The 16,266-nt window shown below is 34.4% G+C and overlaps 1 protein-coding gene across 3 annotated transcripts; it reads right to left on the bottom strand.

Moving 5' to 3' along the window:
- Positions 1-2,809: 2,809 nt before the first annotated feature.
- Positions 2,810-14,835, bottom strand: LOC130941277 (E3 ubiquitin-protein ligase DA2L-like). Of its 3 annotated transcripts, XR_009070609.1 has the most exons (10): positions 14,742-14,835; positions 13,673-13,918; positions 13,284-13,335; positions 13,155-13,200; positions 12,950-13,031; positions 12,713-12,857; positions 12,505-12,613; positions 11,587-11,653; positions 10,095-10,794; positions 2,810-3,256 (listed from the first exon to the last, which is right to left on the bottom strand). XR_009070609.1 is itself a non-coding variant. In XM_057869716.1 (9 exons), the coding sequence occupies exons 2-9, from the start codon at positions 13,862-13,864 to the stop codon at positions 10,219-10,221; spliced, it is 1,266 nt and encodes a 421-aa protein (XP_057725699.1). In that variant the 5' UTR covers positions 13,865-13,918; positions 14,742-14,835; the 3' UTR covers positions 9,510-10,218. The 3 variants fall into 3 exon arrangements, 2 of the variants coding, with proteins under 2 accessions (XP_057725699.1, XP_057725698.1); XM_057869716.1 differs by lacking the exon at positions 2,810-3,256 and having other exon boundaries at positions 9,510-10,794; positions 12,505-12,610; XM_057869715.1 differs by lacking the exon at positions 2,810-3,256 and having other exon boundaries at positions 9,511-10,794.
- Positions 14,836-16,266: the final 1,431 nt, after the last annotated feature.

Genomic DNA, 16,266 nt, shown 5'->3' with positions numbered 1-16,266 from the left:
TATCATTTGCAGATGATCGACATTAGGATTAGAAATTTCTTCTGCCATTCGTATAATTTTGCCATTTTTAAGTTGCATGCACTAGATCATTACAAGATGCTTTTTTGACACACTTAATTTTCAAAACTGTCCTACTGGGCGTGCCAATTTATATTACAGATTTTTCGTAAATCTTAGTGGTTCGATATCTAATGATTTGGAAGCGAAACCTACTACTTTTATGAGTACTAGTTTTTAAAAATGCATCAAAAGTTATTCCAATTGGTTAAACTAATAAAAGAAAATCTGAAAAGAAAGCAAGTAAAATTGAAAGTAAAATGACTAAAAATGAATAAAATAACATTTAATTCAAAGAAGCAAGAAATGGCCTTCGATGAGATCGAAAGGCTTTGAAATCAAATACAAAAAGTTGAATCTTAAAAGAAAACGGAAAGAGTAAACTTGTTTGAAAGGTAAATTTACAAGAAAATAAAGATTACAAGAAAGGTAAATTGAAAATAAAAGACAATGGAAGGAACTTTACAGGAAAAAAAACTCTAATCAAGCTCAGAAATTTGCTGGGGATATGAGTGTGCGAGAGTATTTTCTGATACAAGATTCTAACCTCTATTTCTTCAAATCTTCACCTATTTATAAGAGTCTTTGACCAACTAAATTCAAATATAACTCCCACGTTCATTAATCTTTAAGTAACTGTTCCTATTCTTTGTACAGTATGAGTAACTGCCATTAATTATCTTCACTCAATATTCTTTTTCGATAAGACTTATCGATCAATCTTACCTCTTTTTGTCGATAAATCCTTTTTCGATAAGTATTACATTCTTCGAAAAAATATCCATCGAACTTCGTCTTCGATGTCTTCGACTTTATATATTTTCCACCTAACAATATGTAATCCAGTGAAAATAATCTTATAAGGTTTTGTAGGACAGAAACTTGAAGTGGGCAAAAATGCTACATTAATAACTTGAAGTGGGCAAAAGATCATGCATGTAAAAGGATAGTGGATATCGGATATCATATATTTGGAGAATTTGAACAATGCATGTGAAGCTTAAATGCTTATGATATCTCTTCAACCACTCCATTGGACCAACCTCATTATATGTCGACGGCCATGCCTTACATACAATTAACCAAATCAATATATATATATATAATAGCCATCATATTATTATGTATGTATTAATTATTATTTGGATCGATCTGATGTGTATTATATATACATTATTATATAATCGAAAATTTTTTAGATTTGATGCTAAGCAAAATCATAATATATTTTTTGTATTGTAATATTTCATTGTTCTTAATATTAGATGAAGAGTAATACCAAAAAGATAATAACTCAAAATTATTTTATTTATTTTATCATTCATAAATGTATATATGTAATATTTGAAATTATATAATTTAAAGTATAAATTAAGAAATTTTGGATTAATTTATACAGGGCGAATTAGACAACACCTTTCTTTTAAGGGGTACAAAAGTTTTTAAGGAAAAAAAATATTTATGGCTAATAATTTTATGATGTATTTTTAAATACTTTTAATTATTTTATACTAATACCAAACTGATTTAATATATTTATTATTGATTATATTTTAGGAAATAATAATGACGTAACACATCATATGCTGTTGTTCTCAAATGAAATTTTGCATGATGAATTGATACAAAATGTCTGGTTATGATTTGTTCTCACTTGCAAAATTAATGAATCGGAGGCCCAAACTCTCATTCTCAAGCTTGTTTATCTGTACGGACTAAGGGACATTGAAGCCACAATTACAGAGTAACCACTTGCAGGCGACCTCATCAATGCAAATATTTTTTATCCTTTATTTTTATATGTTTGGGATACACATTATATTCGTCTTGTTATTTTGTAAATTCACGTGACTAATATTTCATAATTACCGAATCAATGGGGAGGAATAGCAATTAATTAAGTACAACTTAGTCAACGGCAAATCATTATTTTGAGATGCTGGCAAGAAGCAACAAGCAAGACTGCCGGCGTGCAATGCTGACCCGACTGTGATCATTATATTTAAAAAATAGAGTTAGATCTTTTAAATTTTAAATTTTATCTTAGAAAATGAAATATGATCTCTCACCTTTGTATTTTTTTTTTTAGTTCTATGTATAAAATAAATTCATTAAATTATAAGAGATCATACTTTACTATCTTAAATAAAATTCAAAATTTAAAAGATTTACAGTTTTAAAGAATAAATTTATGCATCAAAATTTGTCCTATGTCTTTTTTTTTTTTTGGTTGAAAGTTTGTCCTATTTCAAAGTCAAAGTATTGTTCCGCTTTGATACATACAAGCCAATATCTATATACAAAGACAATTACATACAAAGCCCAAATAGTTTACTCTTTCTTCAGGTTCGTATACTACTTTCATTGAGACCTTGATAACATTTTTTTCCTACGTTACAGACAAAAAAAAAATGAAATAAAAAAATTTGCATCAACTAAGAAACTCAATCATATCAAATTATTTATCAAAATATTTTTATTTAATAAATTTTTCATATGAATATTTTATTCTACAGAAACTAAAAAGTAGTTAATGGACATTGTCGCCAAAAAGTTCTCCGAAGAATCATATTGTGTGAATGCTGAAAAGAAAATAAATGGCACAATTAAAAGAATATGAAATAAAAAATGAAATTGCGTCATTGCAACTCAGTTAGGCACAAGCAGGAGGCTATTCCTAACAACCTTAAATCCTGATGGTATCTTTAGTTATCTATTCTTTGTGCGTCTCAATAAAGTTACCAACTTACCATGATAGAAGCTATATTTCTTTGATAGCAGGAATGCCAACTACTGCAAACAGGTATAATTGTCCGCCAAACATTTTTCATTGTTCTTGTTTCGGACCAAAAAGAACATAACCGACCAAGTGATTAAGACTATAAATCAACTTCATGATATAACAGCAAGATACCACAAAGGATTCGCCATTATATTTCGTAACCACCGAATCCCAGTAAATAATGTGCCATAATGAACACTTAATGCCGAAAAAACGAAAGCCCAAAAGACAAAGACTAAAAGAAAAAGGTCAACACTAGGTAAAGACACAAAACTCACTTACAACCTCACACTCCATCGACTTTAACATCGGAGTGCCTTGCAAGTTGTCCTCCTAACCTGATTCTACACTCGAAAAAGTTGGAATCTCCCGTCTCCACCTCTCCAAATCATGACCTCATTTCGAGCACGAACATTTCTATAAACCGAACCAAAATGATTGGTACAATCAGATTAATCAATAACTAGTCATTTGAACATTCCCATATCCCAAAAAAAAAACAATTAAAAAACTGCTGAACCAATTAAACTAGTCCAGTTTTTTATTACAAAATTGATTAAAACATTAAATTAAAAAATGGAAATTACATATATTTTATATAAAAATATTATTTTGTTATATCCAATTTAACTCGGTTAAAACTCATCCAAATTTTTAAACCTTTGAATTTTTAACTTTGCTGGTTCAATGACTGATCTAATTTATATATATTTTATATAAAAAAACATTATTTGGTTAAATTCAATTTAACTCCGTTAAAACTAAACTAAACTTTTAAACCTTTAAACTTTAATTTTGTTGGTTCAATGACTGATCTGATTTGCAGAACTTGACATTTTCTATGCCAGCCATAGATTGACAAAACAATAAAAAATTAAAATTAAAAATGAAAAACTTACATGAATAGTTAGCTTATTCATGTTAGAGATCCAAATTCCTCTGTGTATGTAATAATTTATTGGCCAACAAAAAATATAGAATTTTTTTAAATAAATAAAATAAATATTTTATTTACCAAAATAGACAATTCATAGCATTTTTTCAAAAATACATAATGTCTTATTTCGTTTACAGTGTAAACGAATTAATATTATACGTATTTCATTTACACTATAAACGAAATAAGACACAAAACGACGTGGTCGTATCACGTTTGTGCACGTAGTGTGTAACACTCTTATTTCGTTTACAATATAAACGAAATAAGACTAGACGACGCCTACATATAAGTATTTCGTCCACAGCAATTGTTTGTACCTTAAACCATCCATTTCTTCAATTTTCTCCCACTTATACCCTTCTCTAATCAAATATAGGACTTACTTCAAGATTATGGCGCGCGATGATAATCACGATACGAACATCAACTGACTGAACGCAACGTAGCACATTGCGGGGGCAGCTGACTTTGAGGTTGGTGTTGTTCTTCGTTTTATGTTTATGTTAAAGCATAGATGTGTTGCCATAGTAAAAGGTACTTTTATGAAAGTAGTATGCAGTAATTGTTAGACATATGAATATATTGTTAGGAATGGTTTAAATGATAGAGTGTGATGTTAGGTATACTTTGACATGGATTTAGTAGTTAAATGTTTATTTAGAATTGTTTTCCTTTAAAATATGTTATAAAGGCCAATAAGCTATAGCTCAAATAGCGTAGTCTTTACATATTCGCCTAGAGATTGTGGGTTCGAGTCTCACTTTTAACTTTGAAAAAAAAATGTAGGTTATTAAGCATATTTTTTATGACTTTAGTTATTAAAATAGTGTTATTAAAAAATTTTGGTAAACTTAATTATGTAAGAAGATGTGAATGTTTCTATTTAATTAACATTTAAGTAACTGGGTTTTTCAATTTAAATTTGTTTAAGACTTAAATTAAGTTATTAAGTTGATGGTGTACTTGTTGTGAGTTATTTAAGTAAATGTTTTACATAATTTAGCTTATGAATAAGATGGAAAATGAATGTTGTTATTAATTATTTAATTAATTAATTTTATTTACATTAAATTATAAACATGTTTATTAATTTGGTTACGAATTTTTTATCTAGATATTTTTATTTAAATTAAATTATACAGATGTTTGTTAATTTAGTTATTCTTACTTAAGTAAATATTTTTATTTAAATGAATTTACAATGTAAATGTATGTAGTTATTTGTTAAATTAGTTTACTTATAATTCAAATTAATTTGTTATGTAAACGATTGTTGATAGGATTATTTACTTTAAAATTTTTATAGCTTTATAGATTTACACATTCCTGATTCGGGTGTTTTATTGTTTACCAAAAGTCTCGCCTACTTCCCAAGAGAGTTAGTCACACACTCTTACCACCGGATGTCATTGTCCCATACCCGAGGGAGGCTTGCTTGGGCAACGCCATGCCCCTCAAAGATTTCGCGTTTGACAACTCCCTAATCACGGCACATTTGAAGCACTGGCATCTAGAGACCCACACCTTCCATCTGCCATGGGGTGATTGCACCATCACCTTCCAAGACGTCGCGTACCACCTCGGGATGCATGCTAATGGAGAACCCGTTGGTGGAGGCTTTCGTGACTTCCATACATGGTACAGGACAGAGGCTTGGGAATTGGTTGAGCGGCTACTCGTGACAGGTCTCTTGTAGTGTTGCAGTAGAGAGCGCAGAGGAAGGAGTCTTTCTCCTTGAAGCTAACATGGCTTCTGGAGCATGTCCGACAGATGCCCGATATTAATGATCCTTCCACCCTCCGACAGTACACGAGGTGCTACATACTGTTGATGATCGGGGGTTACCTGATGACTGATAAGTCCAATAATACGGTCCATCTCTAGTGGCTCCCACTGCCAGATGACTTTCAGAGGTGTCGTTCTTTGTCCTGGAGTTCTGCGGTGCTAGCACGGACGTACCATTCCCTATACTCTACAACACACTGCTCCACCACAGACATCGCAAGATGCACTCCTCTGCTGGTATCTTGGATCTACCAGAGATTTCCTAAGTGGTGTCCACCTGAGAGACAGATTTACATGTATTCGATGGCTGTGATGTAACTGTCCCGTTTGGTTTTACTTTTCTTCGTTTTCGTAATTCAATAACATTTGCAACTAAGTGAATTGTGGTTATTCTTACATCTGTCTACAGGTTGATCGGCATGACACAACAGAATAGGGACCAGCCCGAGCAGAGAGTCTTGCAATGGCGTCCGAAATTAGATCAGTCACTGTAGGATGAGGTACTGGGATTGGTATCGACTGCATTACTGTGTTAAACACTTGTGGAGCAGATTGTGCTTGATGATCCCAAACTGTTGGATTTACCAAGAGACATGCAACCTACTGCCAGCCAGTCTCAGGACGTCCTAGACCTTCCCATGGATGTCTCAGACCGTCGTAGGCGGGTCAGAAAGGTTCGGCTGGACACCCGGCAGCCTACCTGCAGAGACAGGGGTGTTGGGGAGCGCAGAGGAGCCGAAGGGACAGGGTTATGCCTCGTAGGGAGCGCTTGGATATAGAGTCCAACAAGGAGGCGAAGTATCACCAACAGGAGGAGCACGGTGATGTCCCAGATGACCAGGATGACTCACCGCCTTCCCCACCACCACCACCCCCTCCTTCACCTCCACCAGCGACAAGGTTAGTTGTGCATGTGCGCCTCGTCCCTTCCTAATGAACAACTACTGCAACCTGTCGTTGATGCATCGCACGATGGCTGAAATTGGTAGATAGCATGTACCTCTGAGCACAGCATTCATGCACTTAGAGAGGTTCGTCGTCATGTGCCTAAACCGGCGTTTGCTATCGCAGTGTTAGAGCCAGATCTCTTTGTTGAATCTTCTAGCCTAATTCGCCATCTCCCACGACAAACCCCTCAATGCATCCATGTACCACTCGTACCCAACCTTGCTTGGACTGTAAGCAGCATTTATAAGATACTGCTTTCCCTCGGCAGACTTGAAACGAGACATAAAGTTCGCCGCCATGTGTCGGACATAATAAACGTGAATCGCTTTAAGAAGATGCCAACCACTATCGCCTGCTCTCAGTGCAGCTATGATCGCTTGAGATCTATCAGAAATAACCAACAGGCCTTTCTATAGGGTCATGTGTCACCTCAGATTAGTAAGGAAGAAAGACCATGACTCGGTCGTCTCGGACTCGACAATTGCAAAGGTCACAGAAAGGATATTACTGTTACCATCTTGTGCCACCCCAATAAGCAAAATACCACCATATTTGCCATACAAGCGTGCCATCGATGAAGATGAACAGCTTGTAATGCACCAAAGCCTCCACACAGGCAGGAAAAACCCAAAATACCTTATCAAACATGCTGCAATCACGCACTATTACGTGTCTATCATAGTACGATACAGCACTGATCTCACATATCGTTCTGGGACAACAACTCTGGAGTGCTTGCAACAACCTAGACACCTTAATGTATGACTCCTCCCAATCACCATATATCTGCGCAATTGCCTTTTGCTTCACTATCCAGACATTTCTGTACAAGGGTTTGAAGTGATAGTTTTACCTAACTGCACCTTGTAGGACAGAGATGCCGACGGATGGGCTCAATTGTATCAATGGCAGGATGACACAGCAAATGAGACTGTTGTCCAACTTGCGGTGGTCTTGAGACATGGTAGGGGCTAAACACGTGTACGCTTCTCCTACCCTACGCACCTCCCTAACAGAATAGAACAACCGTGATTGACATGTATAACAAGCATAACAATGATAATTGAGAATACAAAACACAATTAAACTTGAATTTACCAATATCTGAGATTTTGTCGAAGAGCAACACGAAAACTCCAAGGGTAGCCTAATTCATATTGTCGGCAATGCACATGGCACTTCAATTGATTCGACTCTAGAACTCGGTACTCAACACTTCTAGGAATGCTGTAATTCTTGACTGTTTGCAGCACTGCATCTTTGCTTTTGCATATGTGGCCAACCTGAAATTCCACACCACTGTCTAAGTTGTAATCGTCTTCACCCGTGTTGGAAAATGCATTTTCTCTTCCATCGCGTCCAGATCCAATGTATGATAGTGATTGGGGACGGATGACAAGGCTAGAATTGGATACAGGACAGACAAAAGATACCAACGTGATGGCTCACCGGGGTCTCCGGTACAAACTCCTCCTTGTCATCATCTTTAGAAGAACCACTTTCATTGCTATCCGCAATATACTCCTCGTCTGAGTCCTCACCGTCAACGTCTATGTCCTCCACTGGGCTAGCCACGTGTATCAATTGTGGTGCTAGAGGCGAGTCATCCTGCACAAAGTCCGACTGTCTAGATCCACCACCGCTGACATCACCAACATCCGCAGAAAACTCCATCACTTGTTCCGCCATAATTCTCCCATTGATGTCAAACATCAAGCACACATGCTCGTCGCCATGGAGCCAAAATAGACAAAACCAAAAAATTATGTTTCCCATCAATGCTAGCATCCTATACCTCACCCTTCCGATCTATTTTCTCCCACTATCACCAACGCTACTAAATATCAGACTTTTTAGCTCGGACAAAAAATTTACTCGCGAGATACGTAACAGAATGAGATTATCACACTCAAATATCATCTCGTTATCACTGTTTCTCATATGACAGTTGGGATACACACTTACAACCAAATATCCACACTACTACTTGACATTTTGATTTATTTTCAAAAGAAAAAGGTAGAGAAAAAGTAGTGAAATGTTTGTGAAAAATATAAAGGATTGTACATCCTTTTATAGCTGCTGAAAATTTGCCGTTAAATATCTCCTTTACACTGTATACGCCATAATTATTCATGTATCTTGTTTACCATATAAACAAATTAATATTGCATGTATTTCATTTACACTGTAAACGAAATATACACGTTTCTTGTTTTGTACTTTATTTCGTTTACCGCGTAAACAAAATATATTTATTTCGTTTATAGTGTAAACAAAATACATCTAGTATTAATTTGTTTACACTGTAAACGAAATTAGATATAGGACGCATTTTGATAAAAATACTACAGATTGTTTATTTCGGTAAATAAAATATTTATTTTTTATTTAAGAAAAAAATCCAGGAATATAACACTAAATGGATGCGCCCAGACGGAATTAAACTAGATCAAAGAATTGAAATCAGTTCCTTGTTTTAGAACTAATTAATTAAATAGAATTGAAATGCAAATCACCAAATGCAGTTCTATTTTAGTGAAACTAGCCATGTTACACTCTATGGATGCAGCAAAATGAACTAAATTGGAGGCAACAGAGGTTGGAAGAACCGAGTAGGTTAGAGTCAGAATGAGAAGCAATTCTTGTGATTGAGAGAATGCATTTCTAACTAATTAATTTTCTAACTGCTAAACTAACTCTAACCAACTAATTTTCTAACTGCTCAACTAACTCGCACTTCTCTTCAAAAGTACTAAAGTAAATCATACCAAATATATATTTTCTCTTTTCTATCCCTCCCCCTCTTCTTCCTTCCCTCCCTCCTCCAAAGCACCCCGCTCCAGAAAAAAAAAAAAAAAAAAAAAATAAGTTTCAACATTCTTACAAGTGCATTCCAAATCAAGGAATTTAAATCAAATTTAATTAGAAGTTTATACCAAACTAAATTCATCTCAATAATCAAGTTTACACGTTCCAAAATACCCTGCACGAGGAATGTTCCATTCAAATAACGGGATAGTAACAAGATCTGTCAACTACTACAGTCATCAACTTGAATATGGACAATTTCATTGTCCAAAGAAAAAATTGCTTTACAAAAGCGCTCTAACACTTGCTGAATACTACTTTGGTGCTAATTTTGAAGAGAATTTAGATGTCATTGAGAAACAATGAGATTTTCGTTTTTATTTTATTTTGTTATTTTCTCAGAGGAGGGATTGGGGAGGTTTATTTTGGCTAATGAACATACCATTATCATAGTTTCAGATCCACTACTCCCTTGGTTAGGGCCAAACGACTACTAAGATATGCCGTAGAAATTTGATTTTCTTTTCTTGCTCATTGTATTGTCTAAAATGTGGCATGTTACTATAAGAATGAAAAGACATCTTTCAAAAAAACTATTGAAACTTTATAAAACTATATACAGAAAACCAATAAGGAGGGAGGCACAGGGCATCAAACACATTTTTTTTTTCTAAAAAATGGCATAAAGCAACAAGCTTTGATCAACTGGAATTAATAGTTTTCCTTTGACATCTATATACATAGATTCGCATGAGAAGAGAGAATCACTACCTGATCGAACACATTGCACACGTGTGTGATCTGCTTAAACTCCCAACGCAAGACTCAGCCAGCCAAATAGCCACAACAAGCATCATGACTTTCAACAAAGATTGAACAGTACCTCAACCAAAAACTACTGCCATGAAGCACCATGTCCACTTGACATTGCTTGAGCTTCAGCTAAAGAGACAGCCATAGCTAGCATCATCTGCTCCTCAAAACTCTCGGGAACGATGGGGTTTGTAGTACTTTGAAGGCCTCCATCAATGTCCCCAGATTGTGGCAACGATATCTCATCACCATCTTCAGCTGCAGCAGAGCTGGCATAGCTAGTTGACGTTTGAGCCGCCACCTGTCCATGAACTATGTCCCATTCACCATGACCCCTAGTCATGACAGTATCATTTGTCGGCACCTCATTGAGGTTGTCTGTAGGTGTATAACTAACCATATCTCTACCAATCCTGTTATAATACCTTCTGGAACCTTGTGTGTTAAATGATGTGTTTTCACTGGTGGAGATTGTAGATGAATCTCCAGTTACTTGTTGACGCTCAGCAAGAGCTGCAATGGCACAAGCAAGACCGCCAGACGGGGATGAGGATGATCCAGTCTGTAGATCCATGACAGGTAAAGCATAGTGAGGATCAGCTACGTATTGTCCAGAAGTAACATCGGGGAAAGATAGATTTCTCTGCTTGCCTTTCTCCTGTAGTGTAACGTACATATTTTAAGTCAATGAAATCTACGGGCACACACAGCTCAACAGAATCAGAGTGGATTAAGGTAATCCCACCCTTGTACTCTTATTGAACTCAGAAAAATGCAGAAGTACTGTATGAAGCAGTAGAACAGTAGAAAAAGAAAGATAGGGGCTGATATTAGAGAACCAGTCTCTCTCCTAGCCTATTCTCACTCTACTCCAGAATCTGCCCTCTACCACTCCAATCTATTACTCAAATACTCGCAAGCTCTCACGCTTCCCTCACTACCTGATCCTAAAGAGGATCTTGATCTTGACAACCTTGCCATAAGTTTTTTATGTGAAAAGTGAAGGATGGTAACCAATAAAAGGCATGGATTAAATAATAAAAAAAATAAATAAATATGAAGGAATCCTTTCTGCAGTAATTTAAGGATTAACATTTAAAGGAATACATGCAAGCTAGAGACAAAGATCAATTCTGAATATTCACATCTTTCTTTCACACTAAAATCACTTTAAGCATAACATAAAGAATATGATGCAAAACAGAGGATATTGCACTCCTTTGGAAGAACTTCCTTACTTATTTTCATCATTTTCCATAAGCAAAATAACTGGCAAGTGGAAATTTTCAAAATTGATTGACAACATGACACCAGAAAAATAAACTGTGCGGTTAGAAGATTTATTAAACAAAGTTGTTGACATCCATTTTTATAACAGGGAAGCGGTTATCTTGAATTTTAATACACTCAATCAAAATTGAAGGTAAGCATATTCAAACAAAAATTTCACCTGAATAGAAAGCCAGATTGCTTCCATGACCATTATGTCTTCAAGATCAACATCAAATTCATCATCTCTGCAGTTTACAGCATTCGGCGAAAAGAAAATTAGGTGAGTCCGCAAAGTAATTTTAAAACATAAAAAAGGACCCATGTGAACAAGATACAAGTATTTAATACTTGTTGACAACAAGGCATCAGCGAAAATGACCAAATATATAGAGATGGGGCTCTGCCTATTATACATCATACAGGTAGGTATTCAATGCAAAATTAGAACGTGAGGATACAAACCTCATAAGTAGTAAAAATATCAACCCAATCAATATTAGAAATGTTTGTTTCATTCCCAATCCAAATAAAAACACAACCATTATCAGAAAATTTTATGGATAGTAAAAATATCAACCCAATCAATACATAATAACACTTAGTGGTTGATACTTTTTGACACAAGTGAGGCCAATAATGGTTATTACAATACTAATTTTATACACCGAACCTACACCAAGTGTTTCATTAATTTATGATTTGAATCCAAAGCTTAGACACAGACAAATGCAATCTATATAATAGCACTTGGTAATGTTGCGATCATAGTGGGTTGAGAATAGGTCACAAGATAACCTTAATGGTTTATGAATCCAACCCATCATAGACATGGTAGGCTCAATCACCTATTCGGACTAGTTCGGGAAGGATAATGTGTTTTTCCTTTTTTTTATTTTTAATATTGGACTCAATACTTGATATAATGCTCATAGGAAAATCTAACACCAAGAAGAATCCTCAAACCATTTTCAAGAAATCAGACATGTCAACTGATTTTCATTCCCTCATTGATTTTTAGGTATTTAATACCATATGTGAGAAAATATGGGACATAGAAACATCGAACATATCATGCAAATTTGGGAAATTGGTTTACCTATTGGTCCTCACAGTTGGAGGCGGTGGTCTAAACATAGAGGTGGCACATGAGTCTTGAGATGAAACAATTTCCTCATGTTCAACAACAGAAACTGAAGATGCAGCTGCTACACAATTTGGAAAGGGAGAACAAGAATAATTTCTATTAGCATGATCAGTCAAATAGAGACATACAGACAAAATGAAGAACTTCCTCAAATAGCTACCTGCATTTGTGCTGTATTCAACATCTGCAACTGCCACATTCACATTGGCAGATCCTGTTTCTAGTCTTTTATGCAATCTTTCCTCTTCATCCTGAAGTTCTTGCTGTCGCATCCTAATTTTGGCTTCTATAACGCGTTGCTCTTCCTGAAAAATAATGAGGGCGTATAACTTGATTCAATGTGAAAAGTTTCCAAAAATGGCATTCTTAGACAATATTCATGGTAGATATAACTTACAATCTGCTCCAACCCCTTTTCTTCTTTTGATTTAACGCCACGATACTCCACAGCATAATTTGCTGTTTTGCAAAAGGGACATCTTGTGTTGTTAAGGCAAGCAATAGTTCTAATACTAAAGCAACAAGAGAAGGAAGCTGTCGTATAGACAATAATGAGTTATGTATTCATATTGTTAAACGAAAAAACTAGTAGTGAAGGATACTGGGTAGGCCGAGTTGAATTCGGAACTTTCATCTGCAAAAAGCACTCTGCTAGAAGGAAAGTAATCAGGTTACATATAAATGTAATCACAGAACATACAACCAGAGACAAATAAATAACCAAATAATACCTGTACAAATACTTTTTGTGCAACATCTTGATCTGTTTAGACTTGGATAATACTAAATTAAGAAGAAAAAGGGGGAAACATCAAATTGGATAATCGGAAAGAGACATAATCAAAGATTAAATTTTCAAGACTTTAATACAAACAGCTCATATATTTTTTTTCCCTTATCTTTGGATCAAGTAATTTGTGATATATATCTAAAACTGACATGCTACATCCTCGGTCGTTTGGTTCGAAGGTCAATAAAAATAAATTAAACCCAATATACGTGATCCCAATGCCATAATTATAGTTTAATTGTGCATGATGAATTGATTAATTTGTTCATTATATACGTCAAATAATACACAAAGAAACCAATAATGTGTAAAGTATGTTAGAAAGCAGACCAGAAAGCAAATTGGGCATTCTTCCCGATCCAATGCAGTTTCTTCATCTCCAGGATAGCAAGGAGCAAGCTTCGATTCGAGTATAAGCTTCCTCAGCTTTTTATGATCAACATCTTTATGATTATACAGCCCTTGTGGCCTTGTGAATTTTTCATCTACCACTTGCCTCCTCCTCCCAAGTTTATTACCCATCCAAAGAAATTAGTTCTCCTTCTTTGCTATTGACACCTTGAATTCTTCAAGAGACTAAGCAATACAACAGCAACATGAGTAAAAAACCATTCTTCACCAAAATTACTCAAATTTCCATGTCAATATATACATATAGGCACAAAAAATTACAAAGAATGATTGACATATACAACCAACAACAACTAAAGAATCTAAGATACAAATACAATCAATAGAAGTCCTTTCTGCTCAATTCACAGAGATTATTGCAGATACACATTCCAAAACCCCTGCAGTGGCTTATGAATAATGCAGACACAAACAAAAACAAGTAAACATGGTGCAACAGAAACCCGCGAATCCCACTTTACCATAGAATCACTCAAGAAGTAAAACAAACAAGCTTTCTTTCAAATTCCCTAAAATTCATTGCCCAAACGACAAAAGCAAACAAAAGAAAGTAAAATCCGAAACAAATGATAAAAGTCCAGCTTGCAATTCAAGTGGTTGCATTTAGAATGTTCCAAAAACAAAGACTCCTGGATTCGTTAATAACCAGTCAACAATTACGACAAGCTCATTCCAAATGAATTGGAATTGGCAAACAAATGACAGCGACAATACAAGAACCCTAATTGCAGCTCGGCGGAGCTCCAATTGGGGAACAACACGCATTGGAATATGCAATTAAGCAAAGAGAAACGCGACGTAAGAGATTAAAGACCAACAAAATAGCACAAATTGAACCCAAACTTGAGTGCCAGAACCCAGTGAATGTGAACAATAACTATAATAAGAACTGAAGAAGCTTCTTGAAAAGCAATTAACAGTGAAAGAAAAGCACTTACAGGGAAGAAAATCGAACAGGAAGAGAGAAAATTGGGAATCGGAAACGTACCTAAAATCTTGCGAACAGAGAGAGAGAGAAATAGACGGGGATTTTAGAGAGAGAGAGAGAGAGAGAGAGTTGAGAGAAGAAAGGAAGGAGTAGTAGACGAGAAAAGCTTCATTTCCTTCGCCTATTCGCTAATGAAACTCACTCTGTTTCACGCGCTTCCCTGCCGCGTGACTCTACGCCGCTCTACACTTTACAAACGTTATTTAGGCTACTTCTCCCGTGCCTTTAATTTTGGTGTCGAAATTGTCGAAGTTACTTTTTGTAATAAGTTTTAAATATTAAAAAATTGTTTATTTTTATATTTTTTAATTTAAATATTAATTTTTATCTTTTTTTAGTAAGTTAGGTAAATATATATAAACATTATAGTATACACCCGTTATTTAAGGGAATAGCAAATTTTGTAATAATACGATTTATTCACTATATTTAGAAAAAGAGTAATATTAAAACTAATTTTTCTGTCAATATTAGTCAATTTTTAAATTTTTATTTATTTTAAATTATAAATTTTAATTTTTAAATTTTCTAAAATAAAGATTTTTAGAATTAAAAACTAACTAATATTAACTAACAAAAAATTAATATTTTATAATTTCTTAAAAAGAATTTTGAATTTTTACAAATTATCTAAAATCTTTAAAATTTCATTTTTTTAGTTTTTCTAAAAGTTTATTTGCAAGTGGAGAGACAGAAATACATTTATTTAACTTTATTTTGTTCATAATTTTAACATAAATAAAGAATAAAAGAAATGATGAATTTATAGTAAAAAATACAGAGAATCAATTTTTAAATGGTCGATATTACTATTTATTATAAATTGTTTTTTATAATCTTTATTTTTTGGAAATTTAGAATTTAAAATATATAATTTAATATTTAAAATTATAAAATAAATAACTGACCAAAAAAATTTGGCTCACTAATTAAAATATAGCATATTTTATAATTTTATTTTTTTTTTAATATCAAAATTGCTCAACAATGGCAAAGAAAATATAGTCATCCATTTTCTTGTCTTCCCTTGGTTCCAATTTGCTCTCATCCATGCTTCAATACATCTTCTCAAATCTCAACCATAAATTCCACATTGATCATGTAATTTTAGAATGAATGAAAATGATCTTATTGTTTTCCAATCCATTTTCCTACATAACTACTGTTAGAATTTGGTTGAATTAGTCCCACATTGCTTAGGATAGCAAATGAAGTGGGTGGCCTAGGCTATAAATATGAGGCTAAGTTTTTCATATTTTTTGCACCAGTCGAAAACACTTAAAGCTTGTATCTGACTTTTCTTTTCCTCTATACCTTTTGATTAGAGAGTGTTGTGAGGTGTAGTTAAATATTTGCTTTGAGAGTGTGGGTGTACTGGGGTGCCGGTGTTAGAGAGAAAGAAGTCTATGTGTTGTAACAATTTTCACATAGTGATATTCTCTGGTTGTCATTTGGCAACAGCCGTAGTTTTTTCTCCAGTAATTGGAGTTTCCACGTTAAATTCTTGTGTTGTGATTGTGTCTAT

This window comes from Arachis stenosperma, chromosome 7, assembly GCF_014773155.1.
Source record: "Arachis stenosperma cultivar V10309 chromosome 7, arast.V10309.gnm1.PFL2, whole genome shotgun sequence".
NCBI lineage: Eukaryota > Viridiplantae > Streptophyta > Magnoliopsida > Fabales > Fabaceae > Arachis > Arachis stenosperma.
This window is presented reverse-complemented; position numbering and strand designations above follow the sequence as displayed.

What these genes read in the sequence shown, in the direction of transcription:
- LOC130941277 (XM_057869715.1), bottom strand. Translation starts at nt 13,864, where the DNA reads ATGGGTAATAAACTTGGGAGGAGGAGGCAAGTGGTAGATGAAAAATTC. An exon ending in AATGCCCAATTTGCTTTCTG is followed by an intron (nt 13,336 to 13,672) that starts GTCTGCTTTCTA and finishes TTCTTAATTTAG; the next exon opens with TATTATCCAAGTCTAAACAG. An exon ending in CAATCTGGCTTTCTATTCAG is followed by an intron (nt 10,795 to 11,586) that starts GTGAAATTTTTG and finishes GTTACACTACAG; the next exon opens with GAGAAAGGCAAGCAGAGAAA.